This window comes from Narcine bancroftii, chromosome 10 (genome assembly GCF_036971445.1).
Source record: "Narcine bancroftii isolate sNarBan1 chromosome 10, sNarBan1.hap1, whole genome shotgun sequence".
NCBI lineage: Eukaryota > Metazoa > Chordata > Chondrichthyes > Torpediniformes > Narcinidae > Narcine > Narcine bancroftii.
The window spans coordinates 8016927-8034638 of NC_091478.1; the positions used below are offsets into that span (position 1 = coordinate 8016927).

The following is a 17712-nucleotide window of genomic DNA, read 5'->3' on the forward strand; positions in this document are numbered from 1 at the left end:
AATGACACCCTTAGTGGATCAATTCCAAATTATAAGTAATAAAATTTTCTTTCAACCTTCTGTGTTTCAAGAACAAACCCTGTAACATTTCCAATCTCTCTTCATGAATGAAGTTTATCATCCACTGAATCATTTTTGTAAATTTCTACTGATTGATGACATCAGTAAAATCATTAAAAGCTAACTTGATTTATTTTTGAATCAGGGATGAGAAATTGATGAAGAACGCGTGAAAATTTTAAGACATTTTTTTTATTTCTAAAGTTAATTTTCATTGAATTCTTGAACAAACTGTCCAGAACTTCTTTTGCACCTAAAAATTTGCCTTAAACACCGGAAACAGGAAGCAGACAGAATCATTCAGCAGTATTCAAGCACAAAACCAAGTTTACATGCTGATTGAAAAGGGTTTGCATGTAAAAATATTGTCAAAAGCATTGTTAGCATTGGAGAAGTACCAGGAAATCTGATAGAGGAGTAGATGGGAATTGAGATCTCCTTCAGGAATGAGTAGAGAGGGCTGAGTGCTTGAGGGGAAGGAATAATATGGTGGGAATGAACATTTCAGGAAGACAGGGGAGTAGAGGGAATAAATTGGGAGGGGGGAATCTGGGGAGGAGTATCCATGTCATTGGGATGGGGTGGGAGATCAAAGTAAACACTTAAAGAAGTGCCTGCTGGTAGATCGTGGCCTGATCAAGGACTCAGTGAGACTTTAATGCTGAAGCAGGTCTCAACTCATCAGTTAAAGTCTGCTTCTCATTAAGTATCCTGTACTATTTGCTGGCTTTCTATGCACAAGTCCATTTTATGCAAATTGTGTTAAGACAATGCAATCTAGATACCCCATACCTAATGGCCCAAACACAATTTGGGCTGTGTTGCATTTAGTGGTCAGGGTAGAAATTGAATTCCTCTGTGGTACACAAAAATACTTAAATTTGTAAAACAGTGTATTCTGTACACAATGATCAGTATATTTCGTTCAATAATAAACATTTTATGCAGTTTCCATAGCGCAATATTATCATATTTAATTTGTCAGTGTTTTTGTAATATTTGTGATTGGAAATAAAGGTAAAACAATTAATAATCCCATGATTTCAGGAAATCCATAACTGAACTAAAAATCCTCAATGCAATCAGTCACATATCCTATTTTTTAACAGCATGGTGTAATCATTCTTTAAGAGAACGATGGAATGAAAAATCTGTCTATGTTGTCGGAAGATCTACAGCGAATTTAGGTAAGAGGTTAGTTTATATACATTACAGATATATGTAAAATAATATTTGGAGAAAAAAGGTATATTATTTATGTTTATTAAACATTATAAGGACTGCTTAAAGAACTCTCTTGGTGCCTGCCACATTGACCACCGCCAGTGGGCTGATCTCGCCTCCAACCGTGCATCTTGGCGCCTCACAGTTTGGCGGGCAGCAACCTCCTTTGAAGAAGACCGCAGAGCCCACCTCACTGACAAAAGACAAAGGAGGAAAAACCCAACACCCAACCCCAACCCACCAATTTTCCGCTGCAACCGTGTCTGCCTGTCCCGCATCGGACTTGTCAGCCACCAACGAGCCTGCAGCTGACGTGGACATTTACCCCTCCATAAATCGAAGCCAAGCCAAAGAAAGAAGAAGAAGAAAGAAAAATTATACAATGAAAGAATAAAGTTGGAAAAGATATTCCAAAACATTTAGAGTGCAATAGTAACTTAAAAGTGGTCCATTCTTTTTGACATTTCCCACTTTCACAGGATGGGGATCTGAGGCTGTGAGGGATGAGCTCTCTGAACATACAAATGCATAGGTTTAAACTCTCCAATGCAATCTGATATTAACCAGTCTCAAAACAGTCACCTCCCTGGCAGCAAGTATCATTCTATCACCATTAAGCAATGATATGTTTATCTACATGATGCACAATATTGTGCACCTGTCACACAGTCTCTAAGGTATTTCCACATCTTCATTACCCAAAATTCCTGTAAATCACGTGACTCTAGAGAAAAACGAAGCTGTCAGAAATTCATCAAGTCAGAGTTCCATTATCAGGACAACCTACATTCCAGAGAAAAAGCACAAAATGCTGGAGAAACTCAGCAGATCGAACAATGTCCTTTATATAGCAACGGTAGAAATACATAACCAACATTTCGGGCTTCAGCTCTTCACCAAGGTATCGAGAAATGTCGGCAGGCATCCGAACAAAAGAGTAGGGGCGAGGTGAGGTAGCAAAGGTAGGAGACGATAGGTGGAGAAGGGAAGGAGGGGATAGCAGTGATCAAGGGGAGGAAGGATGGTTAGGTGAATAGAGGTAGAAGGGAGGGAGGAGAACTGGAAAGAGGAAGGGAAGCAGGGAGAGGATAGAGGAGAGGTTAGCAGAAACCCATGTTAATGCCTTCTGGTTGGAGAGTGCCCAGATAGAAAATCAGGTGCTGTTCCACCAAAATGTGTGTGTCTTGGTGGGATAGTACATAAGGCCATGGACAGATGTGAGTGTGGGAGTGTGACACAGAACTGAAATGGTTGGCTACTGGGAGGTCTTTGTCACTGGTGCAGACAGTGCAAAGGTGCTCAGTGAAATTTCAATCCAGAGTCTCTGGAGTTGGCCAGATGGATGAAAGGATACCATAAGATGATGGAAAAATGGAGTTGAGGTTGGCAATCATATCAGCCATGATTTCACTGAATAGTGAATTAGGCTTGAAGGACAATTATTTATGTGTCTGTGTTAGAAAAGAGCAAAGACTTCCGTTTGGATTGTAATGAACAAAGCCATTTCAGTTCTTAAGTCAATGTGTTCAGAGAATAGATGTTATTCAGAACTTTTGTGTCACATTTCACTCTGTTTACTGTCAGATTGATTGATGTGTGATTGTGATCAGTTGAATATCTTCCTTATTTTCCTCATTATAAGTAAATGAAATTGGTCTTGCAACACAAGGAGAAGAATCTGGAAATGCAGAAAAACTAGCTGAGTACATCTGTATCAGTAAGTAAATAAGCATTTATTTATTTCGAATTTTTTTTATTTCACATGGTTTCATTTTATTAGTGTATTTAAGCAATTTTATTTAAGATGAGAAAATAACAAAACCGGGGCTTTTAGAAACTTCTTTTATGAGAGATTTATCTATATCAGTTATTGTATTGAATTAGTTTATGAATATGATTCAAGATTCCTTTATTGCCATGCACCAAAGCTACACAAAATTTGTTTTCCTTTGTTTGCTTTGCAAGCAAACTCCAGTTGCCACTATCACCATCCAGATCAGAAAGAAAAAGGGAATCCCTACAGTGACATCGTGTGTCCGTGGACCCCATGTAGAGCGCGTCGAAAGAACCAAAGACTTGTCGATCCAAACCAAGGCTTTTATTAACTAAAAGACTGGAGCGTATCACAAGTAGGTCGACCAGTCCAAAATGACCTGGTCTGGCTAGGAGCAATCTTTTAAGACCTGCCAGTAAGTGTGGCTACACTCTCAACCAATCACAGTCATCCTACACTACAATCTGGACGTATACACATTGGTGATAGAATCTGTCCTATCACACCCCACCAGCCATAACTGCAGTCTCCCATCTGGTCCAGTGGTGAACCCAACTTTGGAACTTACAAGTTACCCTACTGACCTCCTGGTTCCAAATCCCCAGTGATTAAGAAGCTGTCAGCTCCTGAGGCCCTTTGGGAGCCCTCTTTGCCATTGGTTCCTTCATGAATGCCAATCCTGATGCTGGTTTCCCTAAAGCTGGAGGGCAGGCAGTTTGTAGACTGATGAGAATCCTTCAGCTGTTGAGCACAGAATTCTGTAGGTCTTGGTTTAAAAGAAACACAACGAGATCCGTTCTGCAGGCAATGCAAACCTGCATTCGATATTGGGTTGGACGGCTGAGCAGTTAGACCCCACGGAAGTCTGCATCTCTGCTGCCCCACTCTGCGGTAGTGCTGTCATTATAAGGAGGCTGCAACTGGACCACCATCTTGCTATCTTAATAGAAGGAAAAGATAGTAATGTATACAATAGTTAGAGATGACCAATTATATTAGGCAAGAGTGAAAATGAGTGCGCCAGAATTCATCCAAGACATTAGCTGTGCAATTTTAAATTTCGAATGATGACAAAAGATATATATTACTGAGGCTGGTGATAAAGTGAAGTTTTGGGAAGACAGATTACAGAAGATTTGAGCTAATAGACCATAATTTATGTTCCCTCCTTTACAGTGTAATGGATGAAAAATACAAGTTTTTCTGTCTAACCAGTCTTAACAGATTTGATTTTTTTTTAACCTTTGGGTAGCTCTTTTTGCTAATATTGAATATGCTGGAAAAGAACTACAGGTATTTTATTTTAAAGTCTTGCTCTGCCTTCAACAGAGGAATCTTCAAATTTCCTGCCTCTTCTATTTCCATGTGGTACACTTAAAAGAGAGACTCTCCCAAGAATCTTAAAGGAGAACAGTAGGTATTAATTTCGTGAGATTTAAAAAAAACGTGGAAAATTGCAAATTTAAAGAGAACTGAATATCAAATAGTATTTAAAAGATTGAAGTAAAACACAAAAGTCTCCATACACGATGGTTGAAGTAAAAACATGATGCTGGAGAAACTCAGAAGGTTTGATGAAGGGCTCAGGCACAAAACGTTGGTTCTGTATCTTTATCTTTGTTTTATATAAAGTACATCGTTTGACCTGCTGAATCTCTCCAGCATTGTGTTTTTAGTTAAAAGATTGAAATAGATTGACATTTTAATTAAAGCACTGACTTGGAGCCTATCAGTATTAATGAGAAAGTGTTAACATATTTTCGATGCCAATCAACTTGTTGTATATTTTACAATCAGATTCATGTGGACCCCCAGGAACTATTGAGTACCTATCCATTCTCATCCCATTTACTGGGATTTTGCCTTTGGTAATTCAATGTTGTGAGAGAGCCTGCCTCCACACCTTCATAGGCAGTCCATTCCAGTATGGAAATAGTAAAGCACGAATGTCTGCAGGTTAAACAGTTTACTTTATCTTTCTTTGGCTTGGCTTCGCGGACGAAGATTTATGGAGGGGGTAATGTCCACGTCAGCTGCAGGCTCGTTTGTGGCTGACAAGTCCGATGCGGGACAGGCAGACACGGTTGCAGCAGTTGCAAGGGAAAATTGGTTGGTTGGGGTTGGGTGTTGGGTTTTTCCTCCTTTGTCTTTTGTCAGTGAGGTGGGCTCTGCGGTCTTCTTCAAAGGAGGTTGCTGCCCGCCGAACTGTGAGGCACCAAGATGCACGGTTTGAGGCGATATCAGCCCACTGGCGGGGGTCAATGTGGCAGGCACCAAGAGATTTCTTTAGGCAGTCCTTGTACCTTTTCTTTGGTGCACCTCTGTCACGGTGGCCAGTGGAGAGCTCGCCATATAACACGATCTTGGGAAGGCGATGATCCTCCATTCTGAATCCAGCGCAGTTGGATCTTCAGCAGCATGGATTCGATGCTGTCGGCCTCTGCCATCTCAAGTACTTCGATGTTGGAGATGAAGTTGCTCCAATGAATGTTGAGGATGGAGCGGAGACAACGCTGGTGGAAGCGTTCTAGGAGCCGTAGGTAATGCCGGTAGAGGACCCATGATTCGGAGCCAAACAGGAGTGTGGATATGACAACGGCTCTGTATACGCTAATCTTTGTGAGGTTTTTCAGTTGGTTGTTTTTCCAGACTCTTTTGTGTAGTCTTCCAAAGGCGCTATTGGTCATAATCCCTTCATCAAGGTATGGAAAAATCTCGGCAGGCATCCAAATGAAAAGGTAAGGGGGAGGAGCATGGTAGCAAGGCAGGAGGTAATAGATGGAGAGGAGAGGGAAGGCAGAGCAGTAAGCAAGGGAAGGAGGAATGGCTAGGTGAATAGAGAGGGAAAGGGGTGGAGAGCTGAGGGAAAGAAGACAGGGGAAAGATAAGGGAGGGGGGGAGGGAGAGCAAGTTAGCAGAACCGGAAAAGTCGATGTTAATGCCATCCACCTGGAGAGTCCTTTCCATGCTTCTTATAATTTTGTATCATTCCATCGGGTCCTCCTCAGCTCCCCCCATTCCATGAAAAACAAACTCGATTTATGCAGTCTCTCCTGGTTTATCATCCACAAATCATTTTCACATTTGTGGTGGAAAGAGCAAGAGAATTTCAAGCCATTATTCTAGACTACATTTAAACAATTCCAGAAGTGAAAGCCAAACATCTTTTTCAGAGATTTCTAGGTTTTGCATTTTTGTTCTAAAATATAGATGTGTGTCGTCTATACTTGTCAAAAATCATTTTAAGGATGAATTGGTTTTAATAAAAATGCAAAGGAAATAATAATAATTAAGGCCTGTTAAATTTTTGTGGAGAATGATATCCCCAAAGTGTTGACTTCAAAGTTATTGCAGTGCAGTATTCTTTTTTTACTTGAAGTTTTTACTTGATGTCTACACTGATTTCAGATGTGCCTTTGGAGACTATTACTGTCTATCAAACATCTCAGCATCCTTCCTTCCAGCAGGTTATAAGTGATTATTTTTCAGAACAGGTATGTGATTCCAAATACAGTGCATGCATATTTATGTTAAATAAAATAATATTAATTATTCAATGGATTCTGTTAGCCAATTTTTTTACTCTTTATGTATAAAAAATCTCTTGTAACTGAAAGGAGTCTTGTGCTACAAAAGTGCGGACACCAACAGTAGAGTCTAATCATCTACCCTTGACACTCTCCTTCTGAGTCTCTCACTATTAATTTCTGAATGATCACCAATGAAAACAAACATATTTAGACAAACCACTTAAATATTGGCAAAGGGATACATTGACTGTCCATTTATCTATAAATCACTGAGTACCTCCAGCTTTTCTTTACTTGCACAAAATTACAACATCTGAAATTCTTGTTTCTTACGTAAATATCATTGGTTAGAACACCCATTCTCATCCTTTTTTCATCTATGTTCTCCCTTGAACTGTTCAATGTTTATGGGCCACCTTCCCTGTGAAGCAGTCATGTTCTGTTTTTACTTAAATGTGCTGTTGCCCCCAGGGATAGGTGAGAAGAACAGGTTAGAAGGAAGGAGGCCTGCGTTAAGTGACTCCTCCTAATCTCCCCAAGGTTTTTAAACTCACTGCAAGGCAAATGTCTGGGCCATGATTCTGGAAGTATGCAATGCCAATAACTCTTAAAACATTTGATATCATCCAGGCCTAAACAGCCTGCTCTATTGGCACGCCAACAAATATTAGAAATATTCCTTCCCTCTACCACAGTGACTGCTGCCATTACTTGCCAAGCTAGTCTGACAGCACATTCTGATCCTGCAACCCACTGAGATGGAGATTGCAGCACGTGTGTGAAAACACCATCACCAGGTTAAAAAGTAACATGAAACGCCACCTTACAGGGCTATCACATGGAAGGAGGAGTGGTTGACAGGAGTGGGATTTTAGACTTTTGTCAGTTGATGGGATTGAAGCTATAATTATTGTAACCTTTTGAAGAACTCTTTGCAACCATTTCATGGAAGCATCTACATTTCTGGGTTTTTCCAAGAAATATTATTGATAGTTTACAGTTGAATCCCCTTAATAACAAATACCCTATACTACAATGTGTCTGTCAAGTACATTTTGAACACCAGGTTAAAAAGTAACATGAAACACCACCTTACAGGGCTATCTCAATTTTTCCAACCAATGAAGATTTCATTTGACTTTAATTATGTCTTTGTGACAATAACCTCTCGCTCATTCATTTATTTCATTCATATGAAATCATAGACTTACAGAATACATAAATGAGATACTTCAAAGAAAGAGACTGTGTTTGCAATGGCATTAGAAAGGGAAAGACTATGAAAGGATATCTTTATTCTTTAATGCCAAATAGTCCTACATTTTGACAAAGACACCTCCTTCTGGAATCTTGAGAACGAACGATGATAGGCTTCTAAGTCAGGATAACATTTGATGTGAAGGAAAATCTGCAGATGAAGATGTTGTTGTTAACCTTCCTAACTTTTCATCAGTTTCATTTATCGTTTGTGATTATTTATGTTCTTTGAAATTATGTTATTTAATCTTTTATTTTTAAGGTAATTATTTATCATGTCTATTTTAATAATTACCTGAGATGTTTATATCTCTGAATATCAGTCATTAAGTGACACCTGAAAAGGCTGAGAAAGGATCATGATTGACTGTCAAAGCTTGAAGTGGTGTTCCCTCAGCTCATCACTCAATGATCAGATCATTTTGTTGAAACCCAGGATACTTTAGGCAAACACAACTTTCCATTTAAGCTCTGAGCTTGGCAAAACCGGCCACAGACAAGCTTCAGTAATAGTTTTTCAGGAAATTCACAGTTTACAACTAGAAAAAAAATTAATGGTTTCCTCTTTTCTGCCAGGGAATCCCAGCAAGCATCACCTTTTTCAGCCCTTCTGGTGTCAGGTTTTGTTTGAAGACCATTCAAAATTTGGCTCGCGATTCCATTAATCAGATCAAGGTAAGTAGTTTCGAATTGTCCTTCATGCTGTGCTTGGCTGATTTTAAAATCCCTCTGATAAAGCTTGGTAGGTTTGTTTACTTGGAACAGAAGAGGGTGAAGAGAAAGCTTTTATAAAATGATGAGGAGCTTAGACAGAAAAAGTGGGAAAGAATTTACTTTAAAAGGGATCAAAACCAGAGTCCACAGATTTAAAGGTAATCTGTTCAATAATCGGAAGGGAGGAAATGAATTTTTTCATCTACAGAGTGGCCAGAGTCTGGAACTCACTGTCAGAAAGTGAAGATTATGCTCAAAGCTTCATCACATTTTAAAAAGTATTTGGTTGTCTAATTAAAGAGCTAAGACATTTTCAACTGGCACAGTCTTGGGCTGAACAGTCTCTTGTGTTTTATTTTGTCTATGAAGTCTATGAAGGATCAGAAGCAAGAATGCAAAGATTCATACTGATTGGCAAAGAAATGAAGGTGACAAGAGAATGATTTGATACACAGAAGTGGTTAGAAACTGGAATACAGAGCCAGGAGGAACAGTGACAGCAAATAAATTACTGGAAAAGCCTGGGGATGGCTGGATAATGGTTAAGAGGGAACTGTTGAATATATACTTAGATTTGGTAAGGTGCCAATCACATTATGGAAAACAAAAGCTCATAATATATCATATATGCTGTCATATAGGACTATCTGAAACTTAAAAATTTCATCATGCTATACGCTGAGTCTAAAATACCTTGATGGCAAAATCTCAACAATCCTACCATCTTTCCAATAGCTCCGATGCAATCTCCCGCATGCCCTGTTAGTTATTTGCAAACTAAAAACTCAGCTGGTCTTTCAGTATCCATATGGGACAAAGATACGTTGTTGACGTTTCAGGCTTGAGCCCTTCTTCAAGGAATAAGCAGAATGAGCAAAGTATAAGAAATCTCAGACAATGCAGACAGTGCTGGCTGGGGAAGGGTCCAGATGAACAAAAGGAGTTAATTGGATATGATAAAGTCGAGAATTGAGAATTGAATATGTATGTGTGAAAGAGACAGAGAAAAGGGAGAGAGACAGAGCTGGGGGAGGTGATGGGGGAAGAAGTGAAGGGGATGTTTTTACAAAAGCCAGAGAAGTCGATATTAATGCCATCCGGATGAAGGGTGCCCAGTAGGAAGATGTCCTTCCAATTTGCAGGTGTTATCAGTCTGGCAGTGCATGAGATCATGGACAGATATGTCAGCAAGGGAATGGGATGGGGAATTAAAATGATGGCTACTGGGAGATCCAGGCTATTGCGGCAGACAGAGCCAAGGTGCTCAACAAAGCGATCTCCCAGTCTGCACCCAGTCCCTCCGATGTAGAGGAGTACACAACGGGAACACTGGATGCAATAGATGACCCCTGCAGATTCACAAGTGAAATTTTGCTTCACTTGGAAGACTGCTTGGGGCCCTGAATGATGGCGAGGGAGGAAATGTGGGTGCAAGTGGAGCATCTCCTGCAGTCACAGGAGTTGATACCAAGGGAACGATTGGTGGGATGAGTGGACAAGGGAGTCATGGAGGGAGCAGTCCCTATGGAAGGCAGAGAGGGGAGGAGAGGTGTCCAGCGGTGGGATCGCATAGTAGGTAGCAGAAATGACGGAGGAAGATGTGGAGGCTGGTAGGGGAGAACAAGTTATCAGAAACACGAACAATCTGGATGGGTAGTCAGGACTTGTTACAGAGCTCAAAGGTTCTCACACAATTTTGTACAAGAAGGATATACAAACATGTCAATAAGGAAGAGAAAGTCGCTCAACAAGATTGTGACCATTTTGATTGTAACCTGAACTCTATGTTCCCACCTACCCCAGTCAACCATTAACCCCTCATCAAGAATCTTTATAATTCTTCTCTTTGGGAATGACCCTCTGATAACTTGTTGTTCTCGTACAAGTTTTGTGGCTTGCATGTTTCTCAGTGTATCACAGCTCGTAAAGTAATAGACTGAGAGATGAGAAATGGGATTAGTGTAACTTGTACACGTTGGCCTAAAAAGAACTTTCTCCTCAAGCTGGTGATTCATTTCATTCATTCATCTACGTCCAGTGAAAATTTGGTCATTTTGGTTTTTTTTTTCAGTTTGCAGCAATAGGACCAACAACTGCTGAAGCCATGATGTCAGAGGGACTGACTGTGAGCTGCACTAGTGAAAAGCCTACACCACAAGATCTGGCAGCTTGTATTAGAAGAGTACTCCAGCAATGCACAGAGAATACATCTCCCATGGATGAAAGATGTTGTCATCTTTCCTTGTGTTGACTCTCCCTGTTGTTTCTCTGTAAAATTACTTTAAATCAGGGTCGTTTTCTAATTTTCTGAATCACTTTATGATTAAAGTATTCCAACATTATTAGTTTGCAACCAAGCCAGCAGTTTTTAATGTTGAAGAAACAATAAAATATTGAGACCCATGAATTATGAACCAGCAAATTGGTCGATGATTTCATCCAATCATCTTCAGCCTTGTGCATACAGCAGCCCACCTTCAACGTCCCTATGTTCCACAAGGTCGCTGCTTTTTCCCATTAATTGTTCACTGAGCACACTGAGGTTTACTCATTAAGAGGACTATCTACCTTAACAATGGGATAATCTCCAACAGCTGCCAGTGAACCTCTCTCACCCAGAAAGTGGACAACTAAAGTGGCAGAGTTTTATTTGCTCAAATTGCTTGTTGGAATTTTTAAAAATGATAAAATCTTCATTTTTAGAAATGCAAATTATTTTATTTGGTTGTTCCCTTCTTTTGTTCAGTTTAATTTTTCACCCCTTTTACTTAAGTGTCAAATCAGGACTAAGGTCACTCAAATTAATTCATCCTCCTCATTCCTTTGTAGCTTTCTCAAATATTAAATTCCATTGATAAAGAGGATAGATTCTTGGACCCACCATTCACCAAGCTCTCACATGCCTGCTGTCTTCACCACACCACTGGTAGCTTGACCTGACCAATGTTGGAAAAATTGACTAGGTGTGCTAGATATCATCATATTCCAGCCTGAAAAAAAATCTTGTGGTCGCATGCACTAAAGCGGTGTTTCTAGTGGACGACACGACCGTTCTTTGTTTTTTTTTTCGGTGTGGATTGCTTCAGGTGGTATGTGAGTGGAAACAGAAAGGTTGAAAAGCACAGTTTCAGAACTCCAAAGGAAATGGGCCAATGGCAATTTTTCTCAAGCAAAATATTTCAGTCACCATTGGGTCGAGAGCAGTGATTCTCAACCTTCCCTTCCTACTCACATCCCACCTTAAGCTATCCCTTACTAAACACAGAGCACCGATGGCCTAGGGATGACTTAAAGTGGGTCATGAGTGGAACGAGAAAGGTTGAGAACCACTGTCCTAAAGCGTGTAGAAAATAATCTGCTGATTGATAGTTGCACTGGCACATGAATCAGAACTTAGGGTCATGACCAAGTCATGCAGCCTCAGAGTGGAAACATTCACATAAACCACCTGACAACAATAAATATAAAAAATGAAAATTCCTTTTTAATACCTGTTCAGCTCCAGGAAGTAAGAATCACATTGTCCAATGGACAGGACAACTAACCATCTTTCCCTCCTTCTGTTCTCACGGAGACGACTCATATAAAGCCCTGGACCACAAGAACCAACTGTTCTTCCAAGCTGAATATTACAGATGAGGTCTTGAAATCGGGGTTATTGAAATTAAATTGAACTGGAGCAGTTTTGATCTCTCATCCAATATGTGCCCACTGATTCTGCAACAGGATTTTGAAGGAGACGGTGCTCTGATGAATCACGGGATCAAGTGAGAACCTCGAATGGGCCCATTTCGCATCTCTGACCCATCCATTTGTCACCTCCAAGTCGAAGTGGAGTAATTGGCCACGAACTACATTTCGTGGACCTTCCCTCCCCCATTCTCTTCCCGATTGGCATTTTACATGTTTCTAAGAACTACCCCGACCCCCTCTCCGCCACAATGAGTCTTGCAAAACGTGACCGTCAAACAGCTGGACTTTGAAAGAATCGCCACGGGCCAGCCCCCCCCCCCCACTCCCCTCCACCCAACCAGGCCTCCAGCCCCCCCCACCCAGGCCTCCAGCCCCCCCAGCCCCCCAGCCAGGCCTCCAGCCCCCCCAGCCCCCCAGCCAGGCCTCCAGCCCCCCCCCTCCACTCACCCAGGCCTCCAGCCCCCCCCCCCCTCCACCCACCCAGGCCTCCAGCCCCCCCCTCCACCCACCCAGGCCTCCAGCCCCCCCCCTCCACCCACCCAGGCCTCCAGCCCCCCCAGCCCCCCACCCAGGCCTCCAGCCCCCCCAGCCCCCCCTCCAGCCCCCCCCTCCACTCACCCAGGCCTCCAGCCCCCCCCCTCCACCCACCCAGGCCTCCAGCCCCCCCCCTCCACCCACCCAGGCCTCCAGCCCCCCCAGCCCCCCACCCAGGCCTCCAGCCCCCCCAGCCCCCCCTCCAGCCCCCCCCTCCACTCACCCAGGCCTCCAGCCCCCCCCCTCCACCCACCCAGGCCTCCAGCCCCCCCCCATCCACCCACCCAGGCCTCCAGCCCCCCCTCCACCCACCCAAGCCTCCAGCCCCCCCCCCCTCCACCCACCCAGGCCTCCAGCCCCCCCAGCCCCCCACCCAGGCCTCTACCCCCTCAACCAGGCCTCTACCCCCCCAACCAGGCCTCTACCCCCCCCCAACCAGGCCTCTACCCCCCCCCCCCCCACCCAGGCCTCCAGAGCGGAGCATTCGAGCCCCTCGGATGGTTGCACCTTCCCGCTCTGAGATTTGCGGTCGGGGTTTTCAAACAGTCGCCAAAGTTTGTTGTTCAAAATGCAAAACGGAGCCGCTGCAGGTGAGTGGTGGAAGGGCGAGATGCAAAATCCTTTTCAACTTCTGTTTGTCAGGAAACAGGTTCCCTTCCATCTTCTGTTTACCCGCAAGGGGTGGGTGGGGGTGGGGGGGGGGGCTGGTCGCATCTTGCTGCCACCTCCCAGCGTGTCACCCTTGCAAATGCAGAAGGTCCCAAATATCACGTCGGCTCGTGAATGGTCCAGCTTTGACCGGGGGGTCCCGGTACATAAGGGTCCGTCGCGTGCCCAGGTTAGCGCCATCAGCATGAGGACGGCGTTCCGGGTGCTGGCGGTTTGCATCCTCTGCTCCGCCAACGGGGAGAAGCCCTTCCATCGCCGAGACCACTCGGACGTCGCGTTCTCGCCGCAGCGCTGGGCTCCTCGCGTCCTTGACCCGCTCTCCGCCGAGGTGAGCAAGCACGTCTGCCCCTTTCTACCTGCCCCACTCGCCGACATCCTCCCACCAACTGTTCCACTCACTGGGGACGAATGTCACACTCTTGAAGAATTGTCACAAACAAAAGAACCCTGTTCCCCCAAGCAAAATCTCCAACTCCAAGCCGCAAAGTGCAAGCCAACTGGCTGAAAACGCTATCGACTGCATTTTCACTGGCAGCACAAGTGCTTTCCAGTCAGAGTCCTCCTCATTCGGCCCAACTGGTCCATGCTGACCCAGTTGCTTTCTAAGAATGTCAACTTTGTACAGTTCCTCCAGCAGCTCCTTCCAGATCCTGGGCCTTTGAGTGAATAAGTTGCCCCAGACCCCCCTCTTAAATCTCTCTCCTCTCCCTTTAAGCCTGTGCCCTCTACTTCTAGAATCATCGATCCTGGGGGAAAAGACTGTGAGCATTCATTTTATCTGGGCCCTTCATGATTTTATAAACATTCCTAAGTTTACCCCTCATTTTCCTAAGCCTTAAGGAATGTCACTTGTTCATTGGCAACAATCGTGAGAGGAACGTGACTTTGTTTCCTGAATGACGGGACAAATATTGTAATATTGGGTTGTGGAAAGGATGGCTGATTTAATGTGCTATTTGGTTTTGTCGTCTCAGCATGTTCACACTGTAACTGCGCTTTCAATTAGTATGTTCTTTTGGTGGTGATTACATTTTCATGATCAACTTTATCTCATTTTGCAATCATTCTCCTTGACTGGTCAGTGAGATTTCGTATCTAGCTTTAAGGGGAATAGTTAGGCAAATTATTATTGAAAGATTATGACTCTCAATGTTAGATTAAAACGGGATAGTGTTTCCAGGCAGATTAGCTTCTGACAGGACAGGAGCAGTCCATTCAGCCCACCAAGTCATTGAAGTAGCCTATTCTTTCCCTCACATTCTCATCAACTCCCACCTGAACCCATTTATTTCTTTAGACATACAGCACAGTAACAGGCCCTTTGAGCCCACAAGCCCATGGCTCCCAATTACACCCAATTGTCCTACAACCCTCGTACATTTTTACTGGGCAGTGGGAGGAAACCGGCGCACCTGGAGGAAACCCATGCAGACATGGGAAGACTGTGCCAAAGCTTGGAATTAAATCCAGACCACTGGAGCTGTGAGGCAATAGAACTACTTTTGACATCACTGAGCATTTCACCAGTTGTATTTCAGCTCCATAGTTAAGCAGCTCAGCCTGATGCATTGTCTAAACATGAAAAATAGTGAGGGTTAGGGTTTGAGACTTTGGGATGATGTAAAAAATGTAAACATAGCCCCCTACAACTATAGAAAATTAAACTACTCGTACTCTGGTTTTAAACAACGTAATCTGGGTCAAAATATTAGTCACATCATTTTGGTGTTTTTGTCTTATTTGTGAATCTGATGAATTTCCATAATTATTGTTTAATTTCTGGTGCTTTCTCTGTATCTTGGGGAAAAGCAATACCTGTCCAAATATGGGTGGACTCAACGAGTAAACTGGGAAAATGTCAAGAACCAGAGCTTGAAGAATCTTGCAGATGAGCATGCAGCTCCAAAAGACTTGTTGGACCTCATTGAAGAAGGGTCATCTGCTTCAAAACAAAAGGAAGAGTCTCCCGTGGAGCCCATTGCAAGTACTGTCTATAGAGAAGCTTTAAAACAGTTCCAGAAGGCCAACAGCATACCAATGACAGGAGAATTCGACAAAGCCACTAAAGAAGCTATGAACAAGCCACGATGTGGAGTCCCAGATAAAGTCCTGTTTAATGGTATCTTGCCAGACGATGAGACATCCATTGCTAACCCTACTGTGGGAGCTAACAGTGAAGCTACTGATGTGACTGTAAATTCCAAAGGTCGCAGGAAGCGCTTTTTGCAGTTGTTATTTTCTCCCACTCCCAGAATGCCGCCATTTGGCTCTGATGCGGATAACAAGGCAGTGAGAATGGCCTTTTCTAAATCTAAGCTAACGTGGCGCTTGATGGGAGAAAGTTATAGCAACCAGCTGCCTGTTGAGCACCAGAAACTTGTGCTGAAAATGGCTTTTAGGATGTGGAGTGAAGTCATTCCTTTAGAATTTGAAGAGAATACTGACTCTCCTGCTTCAATGGTCGACATCAAACTTGGCTTTGGAAAAGGTAACACTGATAACTCTTTAAATGCACATAATATTCATAACTTCATTCACTTAAAGCATGAAGTAAAATACAGTAGATGCCTTGTGTTTATTTAAAAAAAAAAGAACATGTTAAGAAACAGAATCCGCATCAGAATTTATTGTCATGGAATTAGTTGTTTTACAGCAGCATTTATATCAGTGGTTTTCAACCTTTTTCTTTCTACTCCCATACAACCTTGAGTAATCCCTATGCTATAGGTGCTCTGTGATGAGTAAGGGATGCTGCCCTTGTTGCTCATGCAGAGGCAGCCTTGCAGCATATAACATCCTGCTTTGCAAAGGCTGCCGAGCTTGAAGAAGACAGAAGTTCCCATCAGCCCGCATCTCAGGAAGAGTACTACCCTCCCCACATTTCCATCGGCAAGACAGAGCTTAAGACATTCCACGAGTTCAGCTACCTTTGGCGCACCATCTCATCAGATGCCCAGATTGATAGAGGTTGACAACAGACTGGCAAACAGTGCATTGGTCAGGCTGTACAAGAGAGTCTGGAACAACAAGCATCTGAAGAAAGGCACAAAGATCAGTGTGTACAGAGCCGTTGTACTGACCACCCTCCTGTACTGCTCCGAGTTGTGAGTCACCTCGTACAACTCGTTGAGTGCTTCCACTAATGTTGCCTCTGCACAATCTTCAACATCCACTGGATCGACTTCGTCACCCATATTGAAGTTCTCGAACAGGCAGAGGTTATGAGCATCGAGACCATGCTGTTGAAGACGCAGATACGCTGGACAAGGCACATTGACTGTTCAAGATTGTGCTGTATGGTGAACTCTCCACTGGCCACTGTGATAGAGGGGCTCCAAAAGAGATGTACACGGACTCTCTGAAGAAATCCTTTGGAGCCTGTCACATGGTCTCCTCCAGCCTCCAATTGTGTGGCCTGGTGACACACCATTTACCAGTCTGTCTTCTCCTTCAAGAATGCACGCGGGGCTTCTACTGACAATAACCACAACAGCAGTGTGAGTATAAGACAGCTTAAATAAATTAATATGTACACTAAGAGGTCTCGTCTCTCTGCAAGGCAAACCTGGAAGGCTAGACTGTAGCTCTGGACTGCTTTATATACAAGGTCATCGGGCTGACCCTTGGTGACCTAATGGTATAATTACATATCACCACAGGGCTGACCTTGAGGACAAAAGGAGATGGAGGAAGAACCGTGACACAGCAGCATCAAACCCAGAACAGAATTTCCCTTGCAGACGCTGTGGCCGGGCATGTCTGTCCCGCACTGGCCTCGTCAGCCATCAGCCTGCAGCGAAAGTGGTCAGCTCCATTCATAAATCTTCATTTGTGAAGCCCAAGCCAAGATGTGGGTGGAAAGAAAAGGTTTGAAAACCACTGTTTTAATCGTACCTCATTGACTCGTTATGTGCACGGTTTCAAAACTCCAAAGGAAATGGGCCAATGACAATTTTTCTCAAGCAAAATATTTCCGTTACAATTGGGACTAGAGCAGTGATTCTCACCCTTCCCTTCCCACTCACCTACCACCATAAGAATCCCTTATTAATCACAGAGCACTGATGGCCTAGGGATTACTTAAGGTGGTAGGTGAGTGGAAAGAAAAAGGTTGAGAACTACTTGTAAACCACATTACAAAATAAATAAAAACCGTGCAAGGAAAAGAAAAAGATAAAGGTTAGTGTCTATGGTTCATTGTTCATTCAGGAATCTGATGATTCCTCCATGCAGTGACCAAAAGATGGTTTGATATTT

General features: G+C 43.2%; 3 protein-coding genes across 6 annotated transcripts in view; 2 read left to right on the forward strand and 1 right to left on the reverse strand.

The window, feature by feature from the left end:
- Positions 1-10966, forward strand: part of uros (uroporphyrinogen III synthase) — a 16942-nt gene extending 5976 nt beyond the window's left edge. For both annotated transcript variants that reach the window (XM_069899708.1, XM_069899707.1), the window contains exons 5-10: positions 1170-1247; positions 2927-3001; positions 4388-4471; positions 6467-6552; positions 8422-8520; positions 10631-10966. In XM_069899708.1, coding sequence (XP_069755809.1) covers positions 1170-1247; positions 2927-3001; positions 4388-4471; positions 6467-6552; positions 8422-8520; positions 10631-10810 — 602 coding nt within the window. In that variant the 3' untranslated portion in view covers positions 10811-10966. The remainder of the gene's footprint in view (positions 1-1169; positions 1248-2926; positions 3002-4387; positions 4472-6466; positions 6553-8421; positions 8521-10630) is intronic.
- edrf1 (erythroid differentiation regulatory factor 1) overlaps positions 1-17712 on the reverse strand; it is a 99149-nt gene that overhangs the window by 2842 nt on the left and 78595 nt on the right. The window lies entirely within an intron of this gene.
- Positions 13514-17712, forward strand: part of mmp21 (matrix metallopeptidase 21) — a 38627-nt gene continuing 34428 nt past the window's right edge. For both annotated transcript variants that reach the window (XM_069899705.1, XM_069899703.1), the window contains exons 1-2: positions 13514-13783; positions 15265-15943. In XM_069899705.1, the coding sequence (XP_069755806.1) occupies positions 13535-13783; positions 15265-15943 (928 nt within the window). In that variant the 5' untranslated portion in view covers positions 13514-13534. The remainder of the gene's footprint in view (positions 13784-15264; positions 15944-17712) is intronic.